This window comes from Phacochoerus africanus, chromosome 15 (genome assembly GCF_016906955.1).
Source record: "Phacochoerus africanus isolate WHEZ1 chromosome 15, ROS_Pafr_v1, whole genome shotgun sequence".
Taxonomy (NCBI): Eukaryota; Metazoa; Chordata; class Mammalia; order Artiodactyla; family Suidae; genus Phacochoerus; species Phacochoerus africanus.
Window position 1 is genome coordinate 56,667,397 of NC_062558.1, and position 12,386 is coordinate 56,679,782.

Here is a 12,386-nt window from a genome sequence, read left to right on the forward strand (position 1 = left end):
GCGTCGTTGTTTGTATCCCAGGGACCAATAGGAACAGGGCATAGGGGGGTTCTAAAGAAGTCTAACCAATCCGAGGTCGTCTAAGAGGCCATCCGGGAAAGAGGTAGGGGAGGGGAAAGAAAGTCTAGGGGAGGGGAGAAAGGAGGGAAGGGGGGGGACTTGGGGTGGGGGGGGGAAGCGATGTTTGCCCGTCAGTCGAGTCCGGAGTGAGGAGCTCGGGCGCCGGAGCGGAGGGAGACTCTTGAGCTTAAGCTTGCCGCCGCCACGGCCACCGCCTGGACCTTTGCCCGGAGGGAGCCGCAGAGGGTCTGTCGCCGCCGTCCTCTGGAGGGCAGCGCAACTGGGGGCCCGGACCTCCAGTCCGGGAGAGATTTTTCGTCGTCCCCCCTCCCCCCAGCGAGGGAGCCCGAGCGGCCGCCAAACAAAGGTACCAGTCGCCGCCGCGGGAGGAGGAGGAGCCGGAGCTTCAGCCTCAGCAACCGCTGGACCCGCCGCCCTTCTTCCCCCATCTCTCCCCCGGGCCTGCTGGTTTTGGGGGGGAGCAGGGAAGGGGACTCTGGACGTGCCAGGGTCAGAGCTCGCCTCCGAGGAAGGTAGGGACGTTTTCTGAGGCTTTGGCGGTCCCATTAAGGGGGTCTTTGGGGGAGTCACTGGGCCCAGTCGAGGAGAAGACAAGATCGCTGTGGTGGGCTCCCCAGGCGCCCGAATTCGGGGCCTCGGCCTCCTGAGAGCTCCCACCCGTCCCTGCAGTTGCCGAGTCGAGTCGCTCCCCAGCCTGGCGGCCGCACACTCAGCGCTTTCACGTCTCCCAGCCGCGGTGGGGGGCCCGGGCCGGGGCGGGGGGGACTGCCGCCTCTTGGTCCCTCGGCGCTCTCGCCGTGCCCGCGGCAGGCGGACGTGGATCCCGCTCCCACTTGTCGGGGTGTCCGCCTCGGAGCGGGACGGGGGCTGAGGCTCTACGGGGTCGGTCCCGCCCGCGGCCCGCCGGGCCCTCCGCGGCCCTCGCCGAGCCCCTTGAGGCTCGGCTGGCTCCGGCTCGGACGAGGGGTGTGCGGCCCTTCGGAGGGGGGCCGGCCGGGCCCGGCGCGGAGGCAGGAGGGGTGGAGGACGGCCGTCCCCGCGCCGGACCTCGGGCTTGTTGTGAGTTTCTTCTCTGACAGAAATGGCGTCATTGTCGGAGACGGGAAACTCCGTCGGGTCCCGACAATGGGGACGGGAAGCTGTCGAACTGTATAGGTGGCCGGGTTTGCCGGGATGGCGAGGCCAGAGGGAACCCCTGTTCGGCGATTCGCGGTTCGGGGACTGACGCCTCTTTCGGCTCTTTTTCGGGGTGCGGGCTTCGCTTGGTTCCCTCCGCCTCCGCCAGTGCAGGGGGGTGCCCATGGTGCTGACTGGGTGTCTTTTGTTTCTTCTCCAGGTGTAGGTGAATCTGGTGTTTTCGAGGGGATCGCGACCCCAGAGTCATCATGAAGGTAAGGTTGCCTCCGGAAAACGAACCTCAGGGGTTAGAGAATTCAGGAAGTGGGGGGCTTGGTCGAGGTCGTATGTGGGGCCTCAGAGTCCTGCCGAGGAAGGTGTGTGTGTGTGGCGGCTGGGGGCCCCAAGCTGTCCCCGGAGACGATGGGAGTCAGCTGGTGGGGATATCTGTGGGCTTTGCTGTGGAGTTGGAGCTAGTTATATAGGCTGTCTCACTGAGGATGATTTTTCGCATATAGAACGTCTCTTTGGCAGGGAATCGTAGGAATAACTGCATGCATTTAAGTGTTTTTTAAAAGCAGGTCAAGTAATCTGACTCTAGAAACTGAACTGTTCTATCGGTTACACTGATGAAAGAACGTCTCATTTATTGTGTGAACAGTACCATAAATTTTTAGGAGACATTTTTGATTGGGGAAATCAAATATAATCTTAATCGAAAGGTTTTTAATGAGAATTTTGGTGACCTTTACACAACTCGGAGAGAGCTTTTGTTTCTTCTATTTCCAGAGAGTTAGGATTATCTGGTTTATTTTCCTTTACTGATGCATTTGGTCTGTAAGTGATCAGATGCTGTATGATGCATTGTGAAAGAACCGATGGCCAGGTTCCTCTTCAATGTAAACATGTTAATTAAATGGTGGATATTGTCTAAAAAGTACAATTTGCTTGAATGGTGGGAGAAATTACGGTAATAAAAGTACAGGTTGTTTTTTCAATTTAGAGAATATGTAATTGAATGCTGTCATGTTTTTTACCACATTCTAGGATGAAAAGCCTTAGATAGCTGAAATGTCTAGGTTCAACTAGTGGAACGTAGAGACCGGCAGATATTTTTCATCCATTACAAATTCAGAAGTGCTTGAAAAGGGTAGAGTGTGTTCACAAGGATAGAAATGCAACAGCTAGTATGTTAAAATGTAAATGTCATCTACTTTTGACAGTTCCTTTGAACTGTTTTTTAAAAATTTACTTCTTTTCAGCATCAGGACTACTTTTATAATACTGTGTCCAAATTAAGATCGTAATACTTGTGTTTGTGGTAGAAAGTGAAAGCTGTGGCTACTTAAATATTTATCAGCTGTACAGAGTAATTAGGTTTAGTCCAGGGTTTGGGTTTTTTTTTTTTTTGGTAGTTTTTTTTTTTCTTGAGTTTGGGGTCCTATAAACTCCTATCTGAAGCAGTTTATATCTGCTGAATTACTGTTTCCCCTTCATGTAAATGAAAAAATAATCAGTCACATTTCAGAAATGAATCTCTTTTGTTAATCACAAATGCTAGTTACATGTGAAATGGTGACAAGTAAATGTATTAAGATAGACTGCGTATCTTCTTTGTTGGATGACAGTTTCTTAAGAAAAGTGTTGGGTTGAATAATATATAGTAAGTTCAGAGGCTGAATAATAAAGGGTTTAGTTGGGGGTAAATATTGTAATCTGTCTCAATTCCCAGTGTAGTGCCTGGCATATCTTGGGTACTCTGTTAATATTTGGTTAAAAGAAATGTAGTAAGTTGAAGGTCTTTTAGATTTTCTTTCTGTTTCTTTCTTCCTTTTGTTTTGTTATTTTTTTCCAACTTATCTGTTTACAAAAATGAAAGTACACGGGAAACTTCAGCCTTGAAAGTTTCATAGTATTTGATATCATTTTAGCACTACTAATTTTAAGGGCTCAGCATTTCCATTATTACTTCCTTTCAAGAAAGTTACCAGTAATGTTAAAAGGAAAGAATTGTTAAAATAATCTAATTTTATACAAGAAGAACTTCCTGTAATAAGTCCTCTCTTTGGAAATCTATTAGTGATCAGAAGTACTAAAAACAGCTTATTCTTTCAACTTAATTTTTATGTGGCAAAAGTTGAGAGGCTGCCCATTATTGGTATTTTGCTTTAACAAAATTGCAATTCAAAAAGTGTAATACTGATTTTATTAGGCTTAGGTTTTCTTTTTTTGTGTGTTCCCACTTTCTATATTGTAATGACAACTGAGCTATAGAGGGATTTTTGCCAATTATTGGATGTTACCAAACAGATTTGTACTTGGTAGCTAGTTTTTAAGTTTGTGTTATTTGTCTTGTTAGCCACAAATTTAAATTTTATTAAGTGACAATGTATTGAGGTAATGAAAAAGTGTGTAGAAATACACTTTTTTGGTTGTTGTTTTAAAGTCCCCGAAGGAAAATGTATGTATCATTTTAAGTGCTGTATGTTTTAGAAGCAGTTTTCCTGAAGTACTATCTTCAAGAATTTATTTAAATAAATAAAGCCCCTTTGCTAACTCATACACTCTATCTTGTGGTATTTTTACCCAGTGCGTTTTTGAAGAATATGACTGTGACATAAAAAGCAATTTTGTGCTTTGACATAGATCATGGTGTTGGTGTTATGCTTGGGTTATTTTTCATACTTTCGATAAATCTTTCAATATCAGTGATAGCACAGTGTCAGGAAATGACAGATTATTAAAGTTACAAAAAATTCTGACTTAATTATGCTCAAATTCATTTCCTCCTTTTTTTCCTAAAACTTTTTTGCTTTTATATCATACATGTTATTAACATCTCTCATTACACGACAGTAAATTTTCAAGTGGAAATGGGCTGGATAGACTGGACATTTCAGAATCTTTAGAGGATAAGTGATTTAGATGGTTGTACTTAGGATCTGGGGAGATGGGCCTTTTCAGATGTACCATTCTCTCTTCAGTAATCACCAAGACCACATGAAAAAACAATGGATTGATTACAAGTGCCTTTTTAAATGTCCTTTGCTTACATGCATGTCCTCACTCACTCTCGCCTTCCTTCTCCCTTTCTCTTTGGCTTCCTTTCCCTCCCTCTTTCTCTTCTACCTTTCCTTCCTTTCTTCCTCCCTTTTCTTCCTCCCTCTCTCCATCTCCCTTCTTTCCTCCCTGCCCCTTCTATAAATCATCCTTTTAACAATAACTGCTTCCATGCATCAGGCAGTGCGACACGAAGGTAAATATATTATCAGACCTGCTTTCAGGGAGCTCACAATTTAGTTGAAGACACAGGAAAATAAAGCAAACAGTACGTATTCAATTATAAGAGCAATTTTTGCAGCACTTGTGACAAGTGTAGAGGGAGGACTGAGAGGACTTCTAAAGCAGAGAGCCATGGAAAGTTCTCTGGTGGAATTGGCATCTAAGCTGAGAGTTAAAACTTTTGCTAGGCAAGAAGAGTAGAAAAGAACATTTCAGAAAGGGAGTAACATATGGGAAAATAAAGAAAAAAGCCCAGATCATGTATCTGGAAACTGTAGTAGTTCACTGTGACTGCATTAACTTAAAGCCTGATGTATTTGGCAATGATGGTAGATGAAGTTAAGTTAGGGAGTTGAAAATTTTCTGGGAAGCTACATGAAACCGCTGAAGATACTGAGTTTTGTACTGTAGCGAGATCTCTTTGTGTGGTATTGTAGTGAGTACAATCAGAAGGGAGATCTGAATAGAAAGTCTCAAGATTCCAGGTGATAAGTCAAAGTGAGAAGTGAATAAGGACCTCAGTTAATGTGATGGGAGTAGAACAGGAGAAATAGATCTGAAGTATCTAGGAAGTAGAACTCAGGACTGGTAACTCATCCTGGAGTAGAGGAAGATGGAGGTTTCTATCTTGGGGCAGAAGATCAGTGTTACTGTCATTGGAGTAAACATGAATGAGGTTTTGAGTATTAAGAAATCTGTAGGATCCCTTAAGATCTAATGATTAAGAAAGCAGGCAGAATGAAGACAAATCAGAGGCGTGGTTAATCCACTATGAATGTTAACCTCATAGTTAATATTTATAGTACTCCAAGGGATTTAGACCCATAATGTGGCAAATATATTTTGTGTTGTAAATTTGTGATCTTTTTGATGAACAGGTAATTTAGTATAATACTGACTTGTTTCCTATCCCTGTTTCTAATCCTTTGCTTATTGTATGGTGGATGAGTACATATTTCATGTAAGAATATGATTTTGCTAACTCAGTTTGCAAATTCAGTCATTGAAGAGATATTATGTGCCTTTTCTGTACCAGACATGGTCGTAGGTATGTACAGCAGTAAACAGGAGTTCTTAGCTTTGTGGAGTTTATTGTCTATAGTTGACCCTTGAACTGCACTTGTATGTGTATTTTAAAACATAAATACATATGTATGATGTAAATGTATTTTTTCTTTCTTATGATTTTAATAAATCAGCTTACTTTTCTCTAGCCTACTTTATTGTGAGAACATAGTATATAATACTGTAACATACAGAATGTGGGTTAAGTGACTTTTTATATTACCAGTAAGGCTTTTGGTCAACATTGGGCTATTAGTAGTTAAGTTTGGGGGGAGTCAAAGTTATATATGGATTTTACACTGCGTGAGGTAGTCAGCACCCTTAATCCTTGGGTTGTTTGTACTAGGGTGGACAGGCACACACACAAAAAATGTGGTAAGTGCTATGAAGGAAAATGAAGCAGAATGAGGATAAGAAGGTAGAGTGACAGAGAGTGTTACTTCAGATTAGAATGACCTGTTTGACCTTGGTGAGTTTAAGGAACAGGAGGGTGGCTGTTAGGGCTGGAGTGGTAGGAGATGGGGCTTGAGAGGTCACAAGGGCCAGCACAATGTAGGACCTTGTAGGCCATGCTAAGGATTTAGAGTAAAACCTGAGTGTGCTAGGAAGTCATTGAAAGTCTTGAGCAAGAGAGTGAAGTGACTATGTAGAGCATAGACTGCAGGGGAACAAGAGTGGACACAGGGAGATCAATTGCAAGTCAGTTTTGGTCAGAGCTGGTGGTGGACCAGGTGTGAGAGATGATCATACTGAAGGTAAGGATAGAGAATTTTAATGGATTGGTGTGAGGGAAAGGTTCTGCTTGCTACTGCTTAGAGATGACTAGCCTTCCCACCCCCTGCCCCTTCTAAAAAAGTCTTTGCTTTGCTAAGTTGGTGAAATGGGATTCTTGGAACTGAAGCCAAGAATCTTGGAGTCAGGAAGCCATCCCCAACTCCACTTTCCCTTGCTAATGAGCAGTGGACATTGAGCTGAGTGGTCCTCTCTGTTTTTGTTTTTGCTTTGTTTCTGAATTTTAGGAAATGAGGTAAAACTCACCCTTTCACAACTCAGTGCTTCTTAGTATTTTCACAAGATTGTGTATCCACAACCATTGTCTGCCTCTAGGACATGTTCCTTTTTCTCAGAAGAAACCCTGTTATCCATTAGTAGTCACTCCCTGTTCTCCCTTCCCTCCATCCCTCCCCCTGGCAATCACTAATGTACTTTTTGTCTCTAAGGATTTGCCTGTTCTGGACATTTCTTAGCAATGGAATCATACAATATGTGGCTTTTTGTGTCTGATTACTTTCAGTTAGAGTCATATTTTCAAGGTTCATTCTTTTTGTAGTAAATGTCAGTACTCCATTCATTTTTGTTGCTGAATAATATTCTCTTTTATAGATATACCACATTTTGTTAATCCACGTATTAGTTGTTGGATTATTCTGCTTCCTACCTGTATTGAATAATGTGCCAATGAATATTTGTTTACAAGCTTTCGCATGGCTATATAGTATAGTCACAATTATAATCAGTTGGGGGAGGGGGTCCTAGGAGTGGACTTTTCAGTTTTCAGGATGGTAATACTACCTGTGGTAATCCCGTTGAGAGCTGAGTGTTTGACTTCAGATGTTTTGTGTTGTGGCATTTGGCTACCAAGAAGTTGGACATTTAAAAAATTCCATTCAACATTTATTGAACACTTATGTGCTAGTCTCCCATCTTGCTATTTAGGATATATCAGTGAATAAATCAGGTTGAGAGTCCTGGCCCTGTGGATCTTACCTTTAAGGTGAGATGGGGGGCAGACAAGAATAAACACAATTAATAGATTATTTAATTTGTTAGGTGGTCAGTAGTAAGGAAGTAAGAGGGGAGCTTGGTAAGGAAGATAGAGAATGTGGGGTGAGGCAGTTTGTAGGACTAAGCAAGGGATCAAGTAGGCTCTATTGAGAAGACATTTGTGTAAATACTTGACGGAAGGATGTAAGAGAGTTAGTTTTGTGGCTTCAGAGGCAGCTGGACATGTTCAGTGAACTGCATGGAGGCCAATGTGCCAGAGTGGAGTAAGGAGAGGAGAGAACCGCAGTGGATGGGGGTCACACAGTATGGGGATGCAGCTTGAGGGTGGATCACACCAGATCACCTAGGACCTAGAAGGCCTTTGTGAGGATTTTGACTTTCAGTCTGATAGAAATAGGCAGCAGCAGCTATGGGTTTTAAACAGAGGAGTGATACAGTCTTGTTACAGAGTGGCACATTTTCTTTCTTTCTTTCTTTCTTTCTTTCTTTCTTTCTTTCTTTCTTTCTTTCTTTCTTTCTTTCTTTCTTTCTTTCTTTCTTTCTTTCTTTTTTTTTGTCTTTTTGCCTTTTCTAGGGCCGCTCTCTCGGCATATGGAGGTTCCCAGGCTAGGGGTCAAATCAGAGCCATAGCCACCGGCCTACGCCAGAGCCACAGCAACGCAGGACCCGAGCCGCATTTGCAACCTACACCACAGCTCACGGCAACGCCGCCCGGATCCTTAACCCCCTGAGCAAGGCCAGGGATTGAACCCGCAACCTCATGGTTCCTACTTGGATTCGTTAAGCACTGAGCCACAATGGGAACTCCTCATTATATTTTTAAGGGATCAGTGATGCTGCATTAAAAATAGGCGGTAGGCAAGTCTACAGGGTAGTAGCTGAACAGGTCAGAAGCTATAGTAATAAAGGGATGGTGGCTGCCACAGTGAGGGAGGTGCAGAAGGGTCAGACTCTAGATGTCATTTTGAAGGTGGAGCTGAAAGAAGTTCCTGTCAGTTCCTTTGTTTTGTTCCTCAGTAAAGTTAAGGAGCATACCAAGATGTTTTGACTGAATAACTGGAAAACTATAATTTATGATGAAGTTAAGGCTGTATAATTTTTGAAAATAAGCTTTTCTATTTAATACATTATATTTATAAAATATATTTGTGAAAATTGCCGACTGGTGTATTACTCTGTGAAATGTAAACAAAATACAGACATGCTATATAGTGGACCCTTAAATAACATGGGTTTGAATCACTTGGATCCACTTTCACAAGAATTTTTTTCATGAGTATTGCAGTCATACTACACAATCTGTGGTTGGCTAGATTGGAGAATGTGGAACCAAAGACATGGATGGCTGACTGTAAAGTTTGACTGGGATTTTCAGCTGTGCCCCTAACCCTGGTGGTATGGTATTCGTTTATTAATTATAGACGTTTAGAAGAGTTGCAAACTTTCATTCTTGATGAATTGTTTACAAAAAGGACTGCTGCTGCCTTCCCTTTGGTGTCATAGAACAAAGATGTTTCTATAGTCATGAGAAACATGCACTAATACCCTTTGTAACATGGTACCCACAGTCATCTGTGGGTCAAGAAGGTTCAAAATCTTGGAAATTCAATTGTGGCACAGTAGGTTAAGGACCTGGCATTGCCACAGCTGTGGTGCATGCTGCAGCTACGGTGTGAGTTCAGTTTCTGGCCCAGGCACTTCTATGTGCCATGGGTGTGGCCAAAAAAAAAAAAATAGAATCAAAATCTTTTTTGATATTTAAATGTTGTAGGGTCTAGGAGTTCCCTGGTTCCTAGTGGTTAAGGACTCAGTGTTACTGCTGCGGCTCTGGTTTGATTCCTGGGTCTCTGGCCCAGGAACTTCTGTATGCCACAGTCCATTCCCCCGCCCCACCAAATTTGCAGATTCTAGAAGGTATTTTTTGGTTGTTTGGTTGGTTGTTTTTGTCATTTGTTTTTTAAAATGGCTGCACCTGCAGCATATGAAAGTTCCCCAGCCGGGGATTGAATCCAAGCTGCAGCTGCCATCTACATCACAGCTGTGGCAATGCTGGATGCTTTAACCCACTGCATCTGGCTAGGGGTGCCAGTGAATTTGCACCTCCCCAGCGACCTGAGCCAGTGAAGTTGGGTAGAAGGTGTGGATTTTGATAAGGCATATACTGTAAGTAGAATTATTTAAAATTTGTATCGATTATGTAAATGCAAAATGTCACTTAGCTTGTAAATTAATCAACATAAAAAACAAAAATAAATATTAAAAAAGTGTCATTGTTTATTTATTGCAGTTGGGCTTTCTTTAAACCTAATGGACATTGAATGAAACATGAGCTATGAATAATGAACTTTTGTTCCTAAAATGATTGGCATTTTCTTCCTTTTTTCTTCTTTCTTTCTTTTACAGCTGCACCTGCGGCATGTGGGCTAAGGGTCAAATCAGAGCTGCATCTGCAGTCTGTGCCACAGCTTGCGGCAACACCGGATCCTTAACTCACTGAATGAGGCCAGAGGTGGAACCTATATCCTCACAGAGACAACGTTGGGTCCTTAACCTGCTGAGCCATAATAGGAACTCTTGAAATATTTTCAGTTAATTACTTTACATCAAAATAAGACGGTATATTTGTTCTCTCTTAAGCTACTAATCAGTATCTTTAACTTAATTTTAAGAGAGAGCTTTTGTGATAAAAATCATTTCATTTCATGAAGTTCCCTGGTGGCCTAGTGGTTAAGGATCCTGCATTGTCACCACTGTGGCTTGGGATCAGTCTCTGGCCTGGGAACTTCCACAGGCTACTGGCTAAGCCAAACAAACAAACAAACAAACAAAATTAGTTTTGCTCTTTCAGAAGTGCAGGAAATCTTTTTTTTTTTTTTGTCTTTTCTAGGGCCACACCAGCGGCATATGGAGGTTCCCAGGCTAGGGGTCTAATCACCGGCCTGTGCCAGAGCCACAGCAACTTGGGATCCGAGCCATGTCTGCGACCTCTACCACAGCTCGTGGCAACACCATATCCTTAACCCACTGAGTGAGGCCAGGGATCAAACCCGAAACCTCATGGTTCCTCGTTGGATTCGTTAACCACTGAGCCATGATGGGAACTCCAGAAGTGCAGGAAATCTTGACATTCTAGTTTTCCATGGAAGATAATGTGTTTCTAGAAATCTGATAGTTTTCTTTTTTTTTTTTTTTTAATATGGCCAAACCTGCAGTTCCCAGGCTAGGGGGGGTCTAATCAGAGCTGTAGCTGCTGGCCTACACCACAGTCACAGCAACACCAGATCCAGGTCGCATCTCTGACCTACACCTCAGCTCATGGCAACACCGGATCTTTAACCCACTAAGCAAGGCCAGGGATCAGACATGCGTCCTCATGGATACTAGTCAGATTTGTTTCTGCTGAGCCATGACAGGAACGCCTTTGATAGTTTTCACACTAAGATTGGAGACAGCATTCAAGTTTGAGGAGGAAAAATGAGTTTAGGAGTTCCAGCTGTGGTACAGTGGGTTAAGAACCTTACTGCAGCATCTTAAGTGGCTTCGAAGGTGTGGGTTCGATCCCTGGCCCAATGCATTGGGTTAAAGGATCCAGCGTTGCTGCAGCTGGGGCATAGGTTGCAGTTGTGGCTTGGATTCAGTCCTTGGCCCAGGAACTTCCATATGCCAAGGTGCAGCCTTAAAAAAAAAAAAAAAGGAAAGAAAGAAAAATGAATTTTAGAAAGGGTATAAACAGTTTACCAGAAAAGACAGATCTATTAGGGTCAGTTTACAGAGACAGAGAAACCAGATTTCATGTGCACCTTATATACTATGCTAATGGTCTTTTTTTTTTTTCTTTCTTTTTTTTAAATACTTTTTTTGGCTTTGCCCATGGCAGGCAGACATACCTGGCCCAGGGTTTGAACTTGCAGTACAGCAGCGACCAGAGCCATAGCAGTGACAATACCAGATCCTTAACCTGCTGAGCCACCAGGGAACTCCCACGGTTATGTTTTAGGCTGGGTAATAGGGTTAGGGGACAAAATAAAAGAGACGGAAAAGTAAGTTTTAAAACAACACTTGTTTTACTGTGAGGATAATATTTAACTGTAATTAGATGCACTGAGCTTTAGGACAGTTGGCAATAAGTATACAGTTCTACAGTATTCTGCCTCATGTGTCTTTCCAGCTTGACATTGGTGTTGGCAGTCAGGTGGTTGAGAAGCTGAGTCTCTAGGTCATTATTATGATTCGAAGGAAAAAAATCTTTATGGAATATAATATATCTGCAACTTTTAAGTTATAAATTTACCTATCAATTAAGAGAATAATAATTCTGCTGTAGTTTTTTACTGTTAAAGTGTGTCAGATGTGTCAGGTGTATGTCATATATGTTTATGTGTGGAATATTGGAACCGATACTTTATGTAGACTTTTCTCACTTAAGCCATTTTTTTCTAATTTATAGGTGAATTTTTGACAGTATGCTTAACTCTAGGATATTTAAAGTTCTGTGTCAGGGTTTTCAAAAGTAATAGGCTGCCATCTCCTAATTTTTTGGGGGAGAGTGCCACACCTGCAGCATGTGGAAGTTCTCAGGCCAGGGATAGAATCTGAGCTGGATGCTGCCACCTCTGTCACAGCTGCAATAACTCCAGATCCTTTAACTTATAGCACTGGGCTGGGGATTGTACCTCTGCTACCTCAGAGATAGTGTCAGATCCTTAACTCACTGCACCACATCAGGAACTCCCTGCCATCTCCTAATTTCATAAGCTTGCAGGACATAATTGCTTTGAGAGCATATTCATTGATAACTGTTTAATAAGTTTCATTGAAAGTCACACTAATTTTTTTATCATTTTCTTTAATAGCAGAAAGGAAGATTGTAAACTATCAAGGCTTAGAGTAAATAGTATTTAATTTAAAAAAAAAATTTTTTTTTTGGCCATGTCAATGGCATGCAGAAGTTCCTGGGCCAGGGATCTTACCTGCTCCATAGCAGCGATGCCAAGCTGCTGCAGTGACAATGCCAGATCTTTAAACTGCTGCGCCACAAGAGAACTCCTGAGCAAATG

The 12,386-nt window shown here is 42.6% G+C and overlaps 1 protein-coding gene across 8 annotated transcripts in view; it reads left to right on the plus strand.

Moving 5' to 3' along the window:
* Positions 1-290: 290 nt before the first annotated feature.
* The window catches only part of ARID4B (AT-rich interaction domain 4B), a 157,253-nt gene continuing 145,157 nt past the window's right edge, over positions 291-12,386 (plus strand). For 6 of the 8 annotated variants that reach the window (XR_007132442.1, XM_047762517.1, XM_047762519.1 and 3 more), the window contains exons 1-2: positions 456-593; positions 1,418-1,472. Coding sequence is in view for 7 of the 8 variants with exons in the window: in XM_047762517.1 (XP_047618473.1) it covers positions 1,467-1,472 (6 nt within the window). In the remaining variant the exon portion in view is untranslated. Of the gene's footprint in view, positions 428-455; positions 594-1,417; positions 1,473-12,386 lie in introns of those variants that run through there. The other 2 variants (XM_047762518.1, XM_047762520.1) reach the window with 1 other exon arrangement.